General features: G+C 39.9%; 1 protein-coding gene across 1 annotated transcript in view; it reads right to left on the bottom strand.

The window, feature by feature from the left end:
- The window catches only part of PTPRQ (protein tyrosine phosphatase receptor type Q), a 213,067-nt gene extending 198,351 nt beyond the window's left edge, over positions 1-14,716 (bottom strand). The window contains exons 1-7 of the mRNA XM_060244417.1: positions 14,625-14,716; positions 12,451-12,616; positions 10,450-10,710; positions 7,586-7,746; positions 6,654-6,765; positions 6,002-6,228; positions 1,228-1,297 (exon numbers count right to left, since the gene is read on the bottom strand). Coding sequence (XP_060100400.1) covers positions 1,228-1,297; positions 6,002-6,228; positions 6,654-6,765; positions 7,586-7,746; positions 10,450-10,710; positions 12,451-12,616; positions 14,625-14,663 — 1,036 coding nt within the window. The 5' untranslated portion in view covers positions 14,664-14,716. The remainder of the gene's footprint in view (positions 1-1,227; positions 1,298-6,001; positions 6,229-6,653; positions 6,766-7,585; positions 7,747-10,449; positions 10,711-12,450; positions 12,617-14,624) is intronic.
- Positions 14,717-19,609: the final 4,893 nt, after the last annotated feature.

Below are 19,609 nucleotides of genomic sequence, written 5' to 3'. Positions count from 1 at the left end.
ACCCTTGAGACTGATCCAGAAACTGCAGCGGGTGCAGAATGTGGCGGCTCGCCTGCTGACTGCACCTCCTTTATGGGTGGGCATTCAGCCGGCGCTCCACAGTCTGCACTGGCTGCCCATCAAGTACCAGATCCGCTTCAATGTTCTAGTGCTAACATTTAAAGCCTTACGCGGTCTGGGACCAACATACCTGCAAGACCATCTCTTTCCATATATGCCCAGGAGGTCATTATGTTTGGCCTCCTAACATCTGTTGGCCATCCCTGGCCCAAGAGACGCCCATCTCGCCTCAACTAGGGCCAGGGCTTTTTCAGTCCTGGCCCCAACCTGGTGGAATCAGCTCCCTATTGAGATCCAGGCCCTACCTGGCTTATTAGCTTTCCATAGGGCCTGTAAAACGAAGCTGTTCTGCCAGGCTTTTAGCTGAGGCTACAGGCATCTATTCTTGATCTGGTTGGCCTCCCCGGCCAGCACTGTCATCTGTGCTAGGAATTGGAATAAAAACTGCCATCCCTATGAGATATCATGATGTGAGATGGCTAAACTGGGCAATATGTGATGTCATGGTAATCTGAGTGCTGTTCAGTTGTCTGTTTATAAAATGTTTTTATTGTTTTTTATTGTTTTATTATATGTTGTGGTTCCCTGGAGGGCTCCTCCCTGAGCCCTCCAGGGAATGCGCAGAATAGAAATGTACTAACATAAATAAATAAGTTACAGAAAACAAAATATAAAAGTACACTAATAAATAAAAAATTAGGTACAGTTTTTAAAAGCCACAGAAAGTTAAAAACACACAGCAAAATCTGCTGTGACAAACCACCTTTCTCATAAAGCCTTCTGAAATAGTGTTGTCTTGCATATTATCCTAAATGCAGTCTGGAAAGATGCTTTCCATACCCACCCTGGCAGGCCACACAGGACTGGATCTATCAGAGCAAGGCGGTGACCTAGTTGTTGCTTTATGGACTGTCCAAAGAGGAGGCAACACAAGGACAAGGTTGTTTGAGGAACATAACTGGTGTGTGGGAATATGGCTCCAACCCATACATGCATGTCAAAATTGTCAGTATTCAAAGAAAAATATGAAGATTTTCTAGGCTTTTGCAACACTTCATTAAATTGCAAAATCTGCAATTAAGGTTCTATAGTGCCTTCCATAATGTCATGCGAACTCTTCAAACTTTTAAAAAATGATTAGTAAGTAAAAACAGCACATCAACATACCACTTTCTGCAGTTTGAAATAGAAATGGATCACTAAATACTCCAATACCAGCACTGTTCTCAGCAGCAACCTGCAACAAACCAAAACAGTGGCATCAGAAAATGCTTTTAAGCCAACTGTTAGTAAAAATTTGTAATACTTCTAAGGGTTGTATACATTTCTGAGAGCTCAGAACATTTCATAAAAACACTGTACATAATCCACTGGAAACTACTCCAGTATAACCAGTTATAAGGGTAGCTGTAAAAAAGCACCTTATTAATGTTCTACAGCTATTTGTTTCAATGAAATGTAGATATGGACAGTTGAAGTATATGGCAAAATCACAACTCTTAACCCTAAAGACCAAAATCCAGCAAAACCAAAAAGGATTTGCTGTATTTCTGGCCAATGCTTAGGCACATTAAGTGAAAAGCAGTATATAAATGCCTGGTAATATAATATAAAGATTCAGAGACTAAAAAGTTCTATAGTAAACTCATCTTTTGAAAATCTGTTACAAGACAGACCCCAAAAAAGATAATAACAGAACACCATGAGTAGTCACACACAACTCTCAACTGAAAACAGTTTAATGTATTATCAACAATTTACAACCTCCATTGGACAGCTTTCTTTCAAAAGTACTGGGGGGTAAACCTTTTCTTGCACACAGACAGCCCCATAATCTCAAACAATAAAATATCTCATTTGAGCATGGACACTGGTACCAGAGCTTGCAATAAATCCAAGTGCCAACTTTGCTGCCACATACACCCAGACAACAAAATCACTAGACCTAACAGCATTAACTACACCATTTCAGGCTCATTCACTTGTTCATTTTCCAATATTATATATGCCATTAAATGCCAACAATGCCTTTCAGTTTTCTACATAGGGCAAACAAGACAACCTCTACACCAAAGGATAAATGGACACAGATCTGACATCAGGAATTACAAAACTGAAAAACCTGTAGGATAACACTTTAACCTTCCAGAACATTCAGTGGATGACCTCAAAGTACCTGTTTTGCTGCAAAGGAACTTCAAGAACAGAATGGAGAGGGAAACTTCTGAATTACAAATTATTATGAAACTTGGGACAAACACCTCCCCGGGTCTGAACAGAGTTTTTTTTTAATCTCTTTACATAAGCTAAACCCATTCTCACCAAGTATAGCTATATATCCACAGTATTCCAATGTATTTCTCATTTAGAATAGCGTATCAAAATAATGTTTTTTGTACTGACATATTCTCATAAGGGGTATTGGCTGTTTATCTCATTACATATACTAACCCATCTTCCACTATATTTTAATGTATTCTTTTTTTCTAATGGCAAAATAGAATGATATTTATAATGTATGTTACATGTTTAAAAGTAAATTAGGTGGACAGGAACACCTCTGGGAAAGACAATTTCTCATTTTAACCCAGACTTGCAAGCAATAGAGCAATTGACAGACTGCAGTTATTACCTTATGACACTCTCACCATCATTCTCCCATTCTGACATGTTACTGTTTTATTGGTTTCCCACACAAATGCTATCCAGACCAAATGTTCTTTTAGTTTGTTAATTTCACTATTTTGCCGTTGAATTCTAACTTTGTATCACTTTGAATTCTTAGCCTCTGCTCACTGTACCCCATTCCATTGTCTGATGTAGTATGCATGCATACAAAAGCTTACATTCTGAATAAACCTTTGTTGGTCTTAAAGGTGCTAGTGGACTTCCACTGAGAAATAAATTAATGGAGAAATAGCTATGTTTAATAAAAATAGCAATATAATGCTGGATTTTTATATAAAATAATACCCACTCACCTTGAATTTAACTTCATTTTTTCCAGGTTTTTTGGGGGGGTCACCTCATTTCAAAAAGGGAATACCCAAAAAGAGAATATCCAAAAGAAGTAAGAAAAAGATCAGAGGCAGGATAGGCTTTCATATGGACAGAGAACACAGTTATTCCAACAAGAGTGTTAGTTCAGGGGGAAAGACTGATTGAGAAGCAAGATTACACACACGCAAAAGGGCAACAAATTAGAGTCATAATTCCATATATCCTCTCACAAATTAGAGCCAAATTAGAGTCACAATTCCATATATCCTCTCACAGCATGTTCAATCAGAACATAGAATTAAATTCAAATACAGTGAAAGGCGCATTCAGTCACACCTTAGTCACATAGTGGCCAATGATAATCTTATCTTGTGGCAATCACATCTACATTCACTTCTAGGGTTGCCAAGTCCAATTCAAGAGATATCTGGGGACTCTGGGGGTGGAGCCAGGAGACTTTGGGGGTGGAGCTAGGAGAGATTAGGGGCGGAGCCAGGAGCAAGGCTGTGACAATCATAAATGAACTCCAAGGGAGTTCCGGCCATCACATTTAAAGGGACAACATACCTTTTCAATTCCTTCCTTCCATAGGAAATAATGAAGGATGGGGCACCTTCTTTTGGGGCTCATAGAATCGGACCCCCTGGTCCAATCTTTTTGAAACTTGGAGGGTATTTTGGGGAGATGCACTAGATGCTATACTGAAAATTTGGTGCAGCTACCCCCAAAAACAGCCCCCCTAGAGCCCCAAATACCTGCGGATCAATTCTCCATGACTTTCTATGGGAATAAATCTCCATAGGGAATAATAGAGTTCCCAGCAGACATTTCCCTCCCCTCCCCCCGCTTTCTGATGACCCTGCAGCGGGGGGAGGGTCTCCAAACCGGGGGATCCCCTGCCCCCACCTGGGGATTGGCAACCCTATTCACTTCTCTGTAGTCACGGACCATGCAGTAAATTTAACATTGCATCATTGCTAATTCTCTATTTCTATGTATTAGAGAAACAGTCTTTAAAGAACACTGGGCTGAATTTAGCAATTCACAGATGCAAGGACTGCAGATCTTTCCTGTGTCCCCCTCCTTAAAGCACCCACTTTTGACACTGGGAATGTTTATTTGCAGGGCTGCAGGGCCCACTTGAACCAACAGATGTAGGGGTCAGTAGACTGCAGGATATGCAGATGTTTACATATAAGTCCATGCCACATATAAGTCATACAATGGGGTGGGTGCTCAATGCTCCATCACCATACTATATGTACAGCATTTCAAGACTGTGAATGTATTAAAAAGCCCCACTGCAAGGCAACAGATTCTATTCTGGGGCCAGTAACTGAAGCAACCCAATAACAGAAAATATTGTTGAAACAAATATTGTTGAAACAAATGATAAATATTTGAAAACTAATAACGAGAGTATTACTTGTAAAGAGAAAAAACAGAAAGTGTTATAAACGGAATGAAAAAAAACAAATAGCAAAACTTAACCTTTGATCTTTACAGTGGCTAGAATAAAGATACAATGAAATTTATACTTTTAGAATGGAAAAGATACAATGAAGCTTACACTTTTCCAATGGAAACAACTTGTTTCTGCCCTTTTAATGACATTATATGAGGAATACATGAAACTGGTTGTACATAATAAGGACGTACCCCAACTCTTTCCTGGGTTGATGAGCACCTTTGGATCCAGCCTCATGGTCTGGGATCCAACCCATCTAACTTTAATGACTAAAAAAGACAACCCCCAAAAGGCAAAATCAAATGGACAGTTGGAATCAAAATTGATGAGGAAAGAAGGAAGACAGAAAGAAACAATAAATAAGAAATGATCTGAAGGATTAATGTAGGACTTATTTATTAAAATATGAAAGTAAGTATGTTATTCGGAAACCAAAACTTGCCATCAATCAACATTATATATATTTCATCAATATAAGATTCAAATTCAAGATATTTCACACCAGGGCTTTTTTTTTAGCAGGAACACACAGGAATGCAGTTCCAGCTGGCTTGGCATCAGGGGGTGTGGCCTAATATGCAAATAAGTTCCTACTGTGCTTTTCCTATAAAAAACCCTTTGTGAAACAATGGTGCCATTAGGGAGTGTGGCCTAATATGCAAATGAGTTCCTACTGGGCTTTTCCTACAAAAAACCCTTTGTGAAACAATGGTACCATCAGGGAGTATGACCTAATATGCAAATGAGTCCCTTCTGGGCTTTTTCTACCAAAAAAGCCCTGTTTCACACAATGTCAATATAACTCAGCCCACTCTATAACTATTGTCAAAGTTATTGGCTGTCCTACAAGAAGGCAACACAAGGAGAAGGTTGTTTAAGGAACATAACTGGTGTGTAGGAAGTGTATCTTAAATATGAAAGACTTCTTAATCATCTAAGATTTGTGGACTTTTCATTAAGCTAATTCTGCATAAAAATGAATCACATGTAAGCCTACCAATATTCACTCATTTTTACCTACATTGAACACCTGATCTGTATAAAAGAAGTGGCTAGCATGGGATGATTATTGCATTTTATTTCTTGTCATTTCACCCCAGGTCACATTACTCATCATCAAATGTGGCAACTATATATCTAAGAATCAAAGTAGTCCATAACTTTAAACTATAAAGCCTAGTGATACTGTAGCTATGGCAAGATATTAATACATCAATCACCCATGAAAACCAGGTTGCACTGCTGTTTTAATCTTGAAAAAACTGAAAGCCATTACTATTCTCAACTTATTTTTATTACAAGTTATACCACAAAGTTAAGTCTTCAACAGTTTGATATACTGTGTTCAAAGGATTTTTGAAACCTTTTAAAAAAGAAATTCTGTGATTCAAAACTAGAGTTAACTTGAGCTAATTAATAAATCCTACATTTTACTTTACAGTTTACAAGTAATTAGCAAATTAGAAAAGTTACCTGAATTTCATAAGTTGTTCCAGGGTTAAGATTAGTGAGAAGAACTTCCAAACTATCCGGCTTTGTTGTAACCTGAGTGTAAGTATTCTGCAGCCAAGGGCATACTTCCTTATATTTAACAATGTAGGATATAATTCTTCCATTTGGATGTGGTGGTGTGTTCCAAGAGAGAAGAATTCCTGCAGATCCCACTCGTTCTCCCGCAAGGAACACAGGAGGTCCTGGATCTGCACAAAGACATCCTTTAACTAAATTGTATTCTATCGCAGCTACTTTGTAATAGTTGCTCTGTCAGAAAAGATCTTTTTGAGTTCGTAAACATCAAAGTGAAGCTTGTGAAGTTGGCTTTCTTTACAATTCTTATGAAAGGTTAAATACCTTTTGGAGCACCAAGCACAATCTTTTTATAAGAATTCAAAAAATGGAATGCTGAAATATTCAGTCAAAATAGAGCTGCTGCCAGTTTAAGTTTTTTTAAACACATTATTAAAGATTCATAGCACCTAGCTTCTACACTGCAGATCTACATAATTATCTGAAAGTGGACTTCAACTAATATAATGAAACTAGAAAATAGCACATTACATTTTTAAAAGGTATCAACAAGGCATTTCAAGGAAAACAGAGAAATGCAATATCATTACAAACTCACTGGTTACATTGGTTGTCACTGTTCTGCTGACAGGTGAACTATATGATGAAGAGGAAATTGAAGAAACAGTCACATTATACAATGTTCCAGGAGTGGTGTTTGAAATTTCAGCCTAGAATATGTAATTAAATGCATTAGAGCTACTTCTTTAAATTCAAATGGAAACAAAGGAAGCATAAACTAAATTTCAATGGCTACCAGAGAATACCATTCAAATCACAATTTTGTTTGTTCTTTATATTCATATTAGTCAAAAAGCAACAACACTCAACAAGCAAAAGGCTCTATCTACTACTGTACTGAAGAATTTGCAGAGCTCCCATGTTAGCATCCTACAATTAAAACTCTAGACTGTTCTGTTCATTTCTGCTCAGAAATCCTAGAAAAACCTTTTTAACTGCTTTACCCAGTGCAACACAATCAACAATAACCAAAAGCTAGCATTTATAAAAAGTACCTGTGTCTTTGCAGTTCCAATGAAAAAGAGAAGCAAAAAACCATGAAAAACCATGATAATTATAATATTATGTTCAAACGCTGGAATCAACAGTGCCGCTACAACTTTGTGATGGCTTAACAGAGAAATGTTGCCTGCATTAATGATTTAGGGCTAGATCTTCCTGGCAAGTACACAATTAATGAACCTGTATTACTCAATAGCTCTGCCCTGCCTTTGTTAAACTATTCATGAACCCTTAAATGACTGGCTAGAGGTCTACAGCAGACTTTGTAAAAGTATCATAACTGTTGTTAAGGCAACAAACCATAGATGTTGAAATTTGCTCTCACAAATTTGGCATGTGTACTTTTGCATTCTCATCTATGTTTAAAAGCTTAAAATGAGAACGTCATGCTTGGCCAATTTTCCTATCGCTGTAGTACATAAATAATCCCTGACCATCCAAGCACTATTTTAAAAAGCCCTCACATACCTGATACTCCCCACCTCCCACATCTAGGACAGAAACAAAGCCATGAGGAGGTGTGAGATCCACATGAAACCTTTGCTCAATTCCATGAGGTAGTCTCCAACGCAGAGAAAAGGAATGTGATGACACATTGAAGACTTCTAGTTCTTGTGGCTTTTCAGGCACTTAAAAGAGAAATTTTTCATTATTCCTTTAATTTAAATGGATTATGTACCCGCCCCTCAAAAAAAAAATCACTTGAAAATAACCAGGATCCTAACAGATATTCACATGCATCAACAGGCTTTATATACTGTTGCTGAACCTTTGACCAGTGCTGTCAATTTTGGAAGTCTACTGAAGGAGAAGGAAGCCTGTATTCAATTCCCCTTCCCAAGCACTGCAAAACTTATTGCACCAAATCCACATTAGGAAAATTGTGCTCTGTACTGATCTATCAAGAGTCACACCATGTAAAACCTCATGTGCTGGGGGTAGGATTTTTATCTGCTCAATTCTGCTCAGGACCACAAAACTGGAGGGACTCCTGCCTTCCCATAGCACCATGTTTCCCATCTGAACTTACTCTAGATAATCAGAGGTCAATAATGCTCTCAGGACTACTTGGGCTCACAAAAACAGCAGAGAAAGTCAGAGCCACTCCCCATGACCCAGTCAGAATTGACTTCAGGGAATGTGAGTTCAGGAAATGTTAGAATTTTTAACATCTAGTTTGAGACTTAGTGTAGGTAGAAAAAAAAAGACTAAACATGTTATTGCTGTTTCTCAAGATAAACTTTCATTAGTCTAAGTGGAATTTGCCTCAAAAATCAGCTTCTTGTTTCCACAATATTCCTTAATTTAACTTATGACAGAATCCATTAGTTATGGCATTTGGAGGCTGAACATCAGTTCACATGCTACTTTGAAGGCAATTTCTGTCATGTCAGTCAAGCATGGAACTGCATCTAGAGAGCTTAGAGTAGAGCCAGCCAGCTCCAATAACATCAGTCAGGGCTACGAACAAAAGTGAGGAATAATAATGAAACAGCGATAATCTTTAATCTAAAAAGTAGATTTAATAAAAATAATGAAATAATATAGCAATAATCTAGCGTAATTTGACTTGAGACCCTTGTCAAATAACTCGACCATTAAAGACAAGGAATAACACTAGTAGTACCCACCTCCAAAAGAGTGTCTTTTCCTGTACATACTTTCTGAGGAGCAAATTTGGCATAATTTGTATATCTATTTATCATGTGGGTAGATTTGCAGCTATCTAAATCTGTAGACTGTGCCCACAATGAGAGAAAGGTTATTTCTCTCCAAACTTGGGGGACCACCAAGGTTTGCAGAAAAATCTGAAATGGTTAAAAATTATAGTGCAGATTTAAATCCCCCCCCCCATAAAAATAAAAGTTGTCTGTGTTTGAGGAGACACTGCACCTACATCTGTCATTGTAGAGTCAGTGGTGTTTTGGGGGTGGGAGCCACAGCAGGCTAGGTGAGGGAGGCTGGGAGATGCATTGGCCTTGCTGGCAGCATCTGCAGGGGTGGAGGAAGCTTGGGAGTCACAGAAGGTCCAGAGACAGAGGCCAGAAGCCATGCTGGGCTCACTGTCATCAATGTCATGGATGTTGGGGGAGGGGGGCAGGAGCTCGGCTGACTGGCAGCGGCTGAAAGAGTTGAAGGGCTCAGACATCCTGGCCTCACCAGCATCAGTGTTGGAAGAGGGATGTTGCAGGGGAAGGTACACAGTGGGGCTGGCAGCAGAGGCACTACTGATTAGTCTTCGCAATGTGGGGGAGGGGGGAACCAGATTGGGCTCACCAGCATCAGTGTTGGAGGAGGGTTTGGGTGTGTGTTTGTATATGTGTATATGTATATAAGTGTATGTATATAATGTCAGTATATAGCAGGGGTGGCCAAATTGCAGCTCAGGAGCTACATGTGGCTCTTTCACACATATTGTGTGGCTCTTAAAGCCCCTACCATCCCATCGGTTGGCTTGGAGAAGGCATTTCTCTCTTTAAATCGCTTCTCCATGCCAAGTCAGCCAGCAGCTTGGAGAATGTGTTTAAATGTGTTGGATAATGTGTTTAAAGTTAAAGTTGCTTTCTTTTTACCTCTTCCTCCCTTCCCCCATCTTTTTGCTTTCCTCCTTTCCTTTCCTTCCTTTGTCTCATGGCTCTCAAACATCTGCTGTTTATTCTATGTGGCTCTTACATAAAGCAAGTTTGGCTATCCCAGGTATATAGGCTATAACTATAATTTTGTTTCTAAAATATGGATCTGGTTTCTCTACCGTAATGAAATAGGACATCTGGAGTACAAGGCAGCTTTATATATACCACAGATTTATGATGATCCAAAGAAACTGCAGGGTGTTTTTTTCTCCAGGCTTTTACAAACCAGATGTACAGTAAAGCTGGCATGGCATTGTGGACAGAGTGTCAGACAACCATCCCAAGTTCAGCTTCCCTCTCTGCTATCAAAGCTTGCTGGGTGATCTTGAGCCAGCCACCTTATCTCAACCTAACCTACCTCACAAGGTTGTTGTGAAAAAATGGAAGAGGGGATAACTGGGTCAACATACCAAAAAGATTGGAAACTACTGTTCTAAGCTACTTTAAATCCTTACTGATGAGAGAAGTGGAATATAATAAAATAAATGCACATAGATGAAGATCTAATTTTCGCAGAACCATCTCACACTGCAAATGTAGCAATTTCTGTTGTTGTTTTTTAAAAAATTAAACTAGTTCTCTTGTGCATAAAGTTTCCCTTGGGCTAAAGATTCAGTCTTCAAAATAGATTATAAGTGCATTATTACCTAGATGGCAGATGAATACATAAACATAATAGCAGGGGGGGGGATTACAAACCTGTGCTGATTTCAGTAAAGGCAACTTCACCTTCAATAGATCCTTTCACTCTTTTCAATGTGAAATTATAACTCTCACCAGCAGTAAGATCTGTAATGGTGTGATGGGTCTGAGTTTCCAAAATAATGTACTCCTTTGCGAATGTATTGTTTGACAGAGATGCTTTATAATGTGTAAAGTTGGTTAAAGTTGGTTTCCAGATTAACGTAGCAGATGAAGTGTTTACCACTTTTAATGTTAGATCACATATCCCTATAGGTTCTGATAAAAGTTGGGGGGGGGGACAATTGATTATACATAGAAGAACAAATATAGATTAAACAAAAATCTTTCATGGCAAGAAGACATACAAATTGATCTTACAACACCTAAGAAGTTGATGATATTAATTTTTTTTAAATTGTATAATCTGGCAATAGATGCATAACAGCACTTGATGATAGATACATCACGGAACTTGGACCTGAGAGAACTGTGTTCAAATCTTAGCTTAAGGACATAAGAGAAGCCATGTTGGATCAGGCCCATGGCCCATCCAGTCCAAAACTCTGTATCACACAGTGGCGAAAATACACACACACACACACACACACACACACTGCGGCTAATAGCCAATGATGGACCTCTGCTCCATATTTTTATCCAATCCCCCCTTGAAGCTGGCTATGCTTGTAGCCGCCACCACCTCCTAGGGCAGTGAATACTGCATGTTAATCACCCTTTGGGTGATTAATCACCACCACAGGAGGTGGTGGCGGCCACAAGCAAAGCCACCTTCAAGAGGGGTTTAGATAAAAATATGGAGCAGAGGTCCATCAGTGGCTATTAGCCACAGTGTGTGTGTGTGTGTATGTGTGTGTGTATATATATGTTCTTATGTACTCAGGCTGGTTCTCCAAGGTCTCTGGCCAAGATCTTCCATATCACTTACTACCCAGCCCTTTATACTGAACCCAGAATCTTCTATTTGCAAAGTAGATATTCTATCACTTGAGCCATAGCCTATTGCTCAGAAGATGTCATTCTTTTGGCTGCATGCCCTTGTGTCACACCAAATTCCTCTCCAGAGGATCCTCAGCATTTAGAAGTGTCTTTTCAGGTGGCACAAGAGGCTGTAGTGAAATGTAGAAAAGCCCTAATGCACTTATGGTACTCCCCACATGGCAGCGTGTTCCCCAGGTAAGTTGTACTGAAGACTCCAAAGATAAGATCATCATATTCCAGATCATTTACATAGCAGAAAAAAAATCTGCATAGCAGATCTCCAGATGATTCAAACAATGAAAAAAATAAGGAAAAGACATGTCATTTTCCTAGTCATTTTACCTTACTAAATGTAGGATTTGTCCATATAAATGGTAGGATTATATTCACAAATGGCTGAAGTCTGAAAGACTATCTGTGACAAATTTGATTTGGTTTCAGTTTAGCTAAATTGCTAGAAATCTACTTAAAAACCAGCAAGTCAGGAATTATATTCAAAATGCAATGAACTACTTTTTAAAGAAAACTGGAATATCTATACTTGTCTTACCCAGTTTAATTAACATAGGCAGGCTTAAATGAAAGTTGTGTTTATGCCCATGGTTTATATTTAATTTTCCCCATAATTATATTTAATATTCCCCATAATGATGTCCATTTTTAACAAGGCTAAATGCATTTACACCAGAGGTCCCCAACATGATGTCCGTGGGCACCATGGTGCCTGCAAAGACCTTTTCTGGTGCCCATCAAATGCCTTTAGGAAATGGGCGTGGCCAGGTAGGGCTTTTGCCCAATAACGGTTCTGATTGGCTATAAAGATTTTTTTAAATGTTGCTTTGGCAGCAGCTGCCACCACAGAACATGCCTCTCATGGCAGTCATCTTGCTGCTGTGCTGTGCCCACCATGCTGACAGAATTCCAAATGTGCCTGAAGGCTTAAAAGTTTGGGGACCTCTGGTTTACACTGTACTATTTCTCAAAAAAAAAAAATTACACAGAACAAATCACACATACTTGTGGTAACTTTTTTCTCCACAACCACACTGAAATATTTTCCTTTAATTGTCTTTAGCTGAAATACATAATCTGTTCCAGGCATCAGATTTTTCACTGCAGCTATGCTGTCAAAAATTGTGGTAGTAAGAAGTGTTTCATTGCTGTTTGTGTAATGATAGGAAAGCTACAGAAAAAAACAACATAGTTTGAAGTCACACGATGTATGCTTACTTAAGGATTCTATAATGAAGGCAGGAGAAAATGGTAAAAGGGAAAGAGTGATAACTTAAGCAACAAGATTCATTCAAACACAACCAAAGCACAACCATGCTGAATGAAGAAAAATACTTCTGCACTGTTAATTCTAAAAACATCAACAAAAGTTTGTGTAACAGTATCTAGGATGCAAGGGCTATTCTCTTACACAAATGCATTCTTTCCTCTTAATCAGGAGAGTATGACTCTCAGCAGTCACATATAAACATACATGAAGCTGCCTTATCCTGAATCAGATCCTTGGTACATCAATGTCAGTAAAACTGACAATGGATCTCCCGGGTGTCAGGCAGAGCTCTTCCACATCACCTACTCCCTGATCTTCTTAACTGGCGATGCTGGGGAGAGACCTTCTGATCCACAGTGATACTGCATCTATTTTTTTATTAGTACTATATTTGGGGGATTCAAATAGATTTTCTTCACATAGGTTTGTTAAGATGATATCTGAATAATCTGGCCTGGAGAAAAATAGTTGCAAAACTGGACAAGAAGCTGGGAATTGGATTCATTCAGCTTATTCATTCAGCCCTGCTGAATGTACCATGATACAACATCCCACTAAACCAAGTAAAATCACTCTCTTAAAGCTAAAAGATTTATGGAGAGAATGATCCAAATACATAGATTTGTCTGGCCTTTCATTGGAGTAGAATAACTGCTCCTACAAATGATAGCAAATAGCTAAATGTTTAACAAAAAAGTGCACTGAATATAAAAAAGGGTTATTAACAACAAATTTAAAAGTATTTTAGTATTGTCTTTACACAGTCAACTGCTGAGCATACTATGAAAATTAGATGAGCTGTGATGATTAATTTTAAATGATTGGTAAAACAATCCTATTTGTGGAGGTGCAGTTTGCTAAGCAACCACTCTACCAAAGACTTCCTCATTAATATTTTACACATAATCTTATTTATTCAGAAGGAATACATCCTAGCATGCCTATCTGCTCTGCAGTACATCAGGCAATAACATGTCATTAGGATCATATTTTTTCATAACATTTATACAACTTCTTTATTAAACACAAATGATTTAGCCGCCCTGAGCCTGCCTCGGCGGGGAGGGCGGGGTATAAATAAAATTTTATTATTATTATTTAAAGAGAGGTAGCTGCATGCAATCACTCTTTAAAAATAGCTTTGTTGTATAAAATGTTCCAAGAAACATGGCAAAATTAATTTGTGATGGATATTTTTTTCTTACTCAGCAAAGATAAAAACAGTGCTTAATAAAGCTACTAATCTAAGTAATTTTCTTAAGGGACCACCGATATTAGTGCAGTTCAACAAAGTTCCAAAATGAGTTTTGGAAGTGCATCCTTATATTAAAAGAATATTTGGAAATCGACAATATTCACAATCCTTTGTTGCTAGTCCTGCCCAATTGAGGTGCACAGGGGAAAATTTCCATTCTGTGATTCTGTCTCCAGTATCTGAACATGGACTCTGGGCTAGGATATCATGAGCACAGAAAGTTGTGCATCCCATGTTGTTCTTGCACAGTATTCTCCCTGATTTTGTATTAGATGATCAGTTCACAGTCAGCTGGTCACACTGATTACCAATCAAGTGACAAAGTCTGCTGGCACACACTTCCCACTCACCACACCTAATTAGACTGGAAAGTTGTCAGGTGGAAATGATGCTAACCTGTTTGGTGACGTGCATTCCAAATATAAAAATAGTGCACGCATACTAGGTGCCAGCTGATATGCCCCATCTCAGCAGCATCCTTTTGTTCAGGGGAATACAGAGCAAATGCATGAGATTAATTTCATGGATCAGTGTAACTACCTTGATGATGGTTTTGTTTCTTTTAAGTCAGATTTCCCTCTATGGTTTTTAACGTATGTTACTGACATCTAGAAAAAGCAAAACCACTAACAATTACTGATTATATTTTCCCACCTCAAAATTATCAAAGCCTCCACCTGGCAATTTCCACATCAAATAAACTGTGCTTTCTTCTACTCCAAAAGCTTGTAAATCTGACGGTGGATCTGGATCTGAAAGCAAACATATATACATTTAACACCATAGTAAAAACAAAAGTTCAAGCTGGAAGAATATACATTTGGAGAACATGTTTAACAATTAAACAGGATTTACATTTACATTTTAAAATACTAATTCCAGAGAAATAGCCAAACTAGTCTGCTGAAGCCAACATAACAGAGTCTTAGCACGTCTTTAAAAATTATTTATTGTGGCCTAAAGTTTTTTAAGCCAAACTTCACATTGTCAGATACATGTCATACATTCTCTGACTTATGAAAGTTTTTTTTTCTTTGAAAGCATATGATACAATGCATTCATTCTTTTACATTATATTTTTATAGACAGCCAGTGTGGTATAGAGGTCAGAGAGCTGGAATAGGATCTGGGAGACCCAGGTTTAAATCCCCACTCTGCCATGGAAGCTTGCTTGGGTGACTTTGATTCTAACCCACCTCATGTTGTTGTTGTGAGGATAAAATGGAGGAGAGGAGAATTATGTGAGTGGCTTTGGGTCCCCACTGGGGCGAAAGGCAGGAAATAAAAGTAGTAGTACATAAATATTTCAACTATAAAATACTACAAGGCTTATTAATAGAAAATATTATAAAACATAAGATTAATCCAGTCTTAACTATACTTATCACTCAGTTACCTATGCATCTTTACTCCAATTAGCCTTTCCTGGCAACTAACCCCACCCATAAGAACATAACATAAGAACATAAGAGAAGCCATGTTGGATCAGGCCAATGGCCCATCCAGTCCAACACTCTGTCACACAGTGGCCAAAAAAAATTATATATACAAACACACTGTGGCTAATAGCCACTGATGGACCTCTACTCCATATTTTTATCTAACCCCCTCTTGAAGCTGGCTATACTTGTAGCCGCCACCACCTCCTGTGGCAGTGAATTCCACATGTTAATCACCCTTTGGGTGAAGAAGTACTTCCTTTTATCCGTTTTAACCTGACTGCTCAGCAATTTCATTGAATGCCCATGATTTCTTGTACTGTGAGAAAGGGAGAAAAGTACTTATTTCTCTACTTTCTCCATCCCATGCATTAACTTGTAAACCTCTATCATGTCACCCCGCAGTCAACATTTCTCCAAGCTAAAGAGCCCCAAGTGTTTTAACCTTTCTTCATAGGGAAAGTGTTCCAAACCTTTAATCATTCTAGTTGCCCTTTTCTGGACTTTTTCCAATGCTATAATATCCTTTTTGAGGTGCGGTGACCAGAATTGCACACAGTATTCCAAATGAGACCGCACCGTCAGTTTATACAGGGGCATTATGATACTGGCTGATTTGTTTTCAATTCCCTTCCTAATAATTCCCAGCATGGTGTTGGCCTTTTTTATTGCAACCGCACACTGTCTTGACATTTTCAGTGAGTTATCCACCACGACCCCAAGATCTCTCTTTTGGTCAGTCTCTGCCAGTTCATACCCCATCAACTTGTATTTGTAGCTGGGATTTTTGGCCCCAATGTGCATTACTTTGCACTTGGCCACATTGAACCTCATCTGCCACGTTGACGCCCACTCACCCAGCTTCAAGAGATCCCTTTGGAGTGCCTCACACCCACACTTATATGTAATGATTGGCAAAGTCTGTTTCAGTGGGGAAGTCTGTATGCACACAAAAACTTTACACAGAAATAAACTTTGTTGGTCTTAAAGGTGCCAGTGGACTCAAACTTTGCTCTGTTGCTTCAGGCCAACTCACTACCCAACTGAATCCATATTTATTTCTCTCTTTTCTTGTGTGATTCAAAGGAGCTTGATAAAATAAAAATCATTGCCTCAACCAAAATTTGATCACTAGACATATTTTATAAGTGCAAGACAGTTCTTTGGAAGAAGTTGTGGACAACAGCTATGATGTATGTCATTGACTTCTTTCCATTCCACTTTTGGTTTGTGTCATAGCTGTGTCATGAAATACAGGCTTTGCTAGTGCCCTTCCTCTTGCTTTTATGCCGAGTTATCCAATCAATTACTCCTATTACAATGGAACTTCTATTTCTCCAGGTTCTTCTCTCATGAGACTTGTAATCTTAATTGCTCACACATATTGGATAAAATTGTGTAAACTGGTAAATTTTAATTTACATTAATTTTCAAAAGACTCAGGGCATGATTCAGTTCACTGTGAAGCAAACCCTGGAAATGAAGGTTTCTCAATCAAGAGAATCCAGTAGCATCCCTCTTGCGCCTATTTGAGCAGGTAGAACACGAGGACAAAGGCGCATTATGCATACACATCTTACTGCAGATTTTCAGAGCAGTAAGCCTTTAATCTTGACTTCATTTTCTGCACCCACCTTACGCACCATTCTTTTTCCTCTGGTGTATGTATTCTGCAGTTACAGTTTTTAACACAGAGACCAATTTCCCACTAGCCTTATGCCGTTCTCACACTCCTCTTCTCTGTGGGGCTTTTGTCAGTTTTCACAATATTTGCCCCAGGGCTGCAAATTACTTCGCCTTTTTCGCACAGCAAACAGAAACTGGTTTTTAGAGGATCTTGTTTGCTGCACGAAAGAGGCGGAGCAAGTTGCAGCCCTGGGGCAGATAGTGTGAAATCCGACCAAAGCGCCACAGAGAAGAGGAGAGTGAGAGCGGCATAAAGCTAATGGGAAATCGGTCACATTATTCTAAATTGGGGTGTATGTCCAAAGTAATTTTTTAAAGTATGCAATTGCCCTATCACAGCTGCACAGCAGCATTCAGCAAGAGCCTTCCATTTAAATCCTCATGGTTCAGATTTTGCACAAGCATTTTAGCATTAGTTCGTTGAATGAAAGGGATCAGAATGGTTTCCTACCTGTAACTGTTGATCTCCGAGTGGTCATCTGTGCATTCACACTCATGGGATGAAGTGCCAGTGCCGATCCCCAATCAGTAATACCAAAGTCCGGGATTTTTCGCTGCCCGACCCTGGTGGGCATGCGCGACAGCGCCACTGTGCATACTCACCCAGTGGGCACGAACATCCCGCCAGTTCCTTCCCACCACCACCTATCTAAAGTACCCATGACCGGCAGCAAAGGGGAGGGAGGGCGGATAGTGTGAATGCACAGATGAACACTCAAAGTTCATCAGTTACAGGTAGGAAACCTGTTTATCTTCTTCATGGTCTCTGTGCTTCACACTCATGGGAAATTAGCAAGCTAGGCTTACCTGATAGTGGGAGCTGGAGGTTATGCAGAAGTAGTGGCTTGAAGGACCAAGGTACCCAGCTGTGCTCTGTGGCACTTCCGGACATCCAGGGCATAATGTCACATGAAGACATGAGGAGATGCCCAGGTTGCAGCCAAACAGATGTCCGCCAAGGAAGCACCTTTCAGGAATGCTGTAGATGTTGCCATAGCTCTAGTGGGATGCGCATGGAGTGGCCCTGGCAAGAGACGCTTCGCCAACAGATAGCAGAGTCTAATGGCCTCCGTGATCCACTTAGAAAATCTCTGCGCAGAGATCTTGAAACCCAACCTAGGGGCTGCATAGGACACAAATAGATTGGGATCCTTTCTAAACGGCTTAGTGCAATGCATGAAAAACAACAACACCCTCTTAACATCTAGGGCATGCAAACATCTCTCTTCTGCAGAAGACAGAGAAGGATAAAATGTAGGCAAAAACACCTCTAGATTAAGGTGAAAACCAGACACCACTTTAGGGAGGAATGAGATATCTGGAGTAAAAAAACTCCATCATCATGGAATGAGATGTATGGAGCATCACACCGCATAGCCACCAATTCACCTGCCCTCCTGGCCATAGTGATGGCCACTAAAAAGGCAGTCTTCCAGGCAAGAAGATGCAGTGGGCAGGTAGCCAAGGGTTCAAAGGGCTGCTTCGATAGCGTTTCTAAGACCAACTGCAGATCCCAAGCAGGAGGAGGACTCTTTGACAGTGGGTGAAGCAGCAGAAGACCTTTCAGGAAACACTTTGTATGAGGATGCATGAAAACCGATACACCATCCATGGGATCGTGATGCACCGAGATTGCAGCTAGATATACAAATCGAGGAGTGATTAAGCCCACCATCCACAAGAATCAGTATGAACTCAAACACAAGTTCCAGACTAGTATTACAGGCACTGACACTCTTGTCCCCCAGAAATGCAAGGAACTTAGACCACTTTCCCTCATAGGAGTGGCGAGTTGATAGCTTTCTACTGTTCAACATTACATGCTTCACTCTGTCTGAGAATTCCGGAAGCTGACCCTCCAAGCCATCAGTTTGAGATGAGGGATGTCATGGTGAAACAGGCGGCCTCCATGAGCCAATAGGAGGTCCGGCTCCAAAGGAAACTTGTGGTGACACCCTCCCGCCATGGCCAGAAGGATAGGGAACCAGTTCTGTCTCGGCCACCACAGAGTAATCAAGATGCACTCTGGACGCTCTTGGGCCAGCTTGTGAATCACTCTGGTGAGAAGAGGCATGGGAGGAAACAGAGGAACTTGTTCACCCATGAGAGTAGAAGACCATCCCCCAGGGACCCTGGGTCCATCCCCCCTCTGGAATAGAATAGCTCGCATTTTCAATTGCTTGCCGTGGCAAACACATCTACCTTAGGATGACCCCAGTCCAGGAAAAGAGGTTATAGATAAATCCAGTTCATTCCCCATTCGTGATAGGAAACCTCCCCCCTGCTCAAGGAGTCCGCTTGCACATTGAGCTCCCCCGGCAGGTGGGTGGCCACAACGAAGGTCTGGGCAGCTATGCAGGCTTCCCAAAGCTGCATCGCCAGAGCACATGGCTTCCTGGACACAGTTCCCCCTTGATGATTTATCACTGCCACAGTCTGACCGCTGATCAGGGGTAGGAATGATCTTAGGGCTAAGTGAACTGCCATGAGCTCCAAAAAAATGATGTGATGATG

The sequence above is a fragment of the Heteronotia binoei genome, chromosome 8, assembly GCF_032191835.1.
Source record: "Heteronotia binoei isolate CCM8104 ecotype False Entrance Well chromosome 8, APGP_CSIRO_Hbin_v1, whole genome shotgun sequence".
In the NCBI taxonomy this organism is placed as follows: domain Eukaryota; kingdom Metazoa; phylum Chordata; class Lepidosauria; order Squamata; family Gekkonidae; genus Heteronotia; species Heteronotia binoei.
The sequence above is the reverse complement of the archived record's forward strand: the minus strand, read 5'-3'. Positions and strand labels throughout refer to the sequence as shown.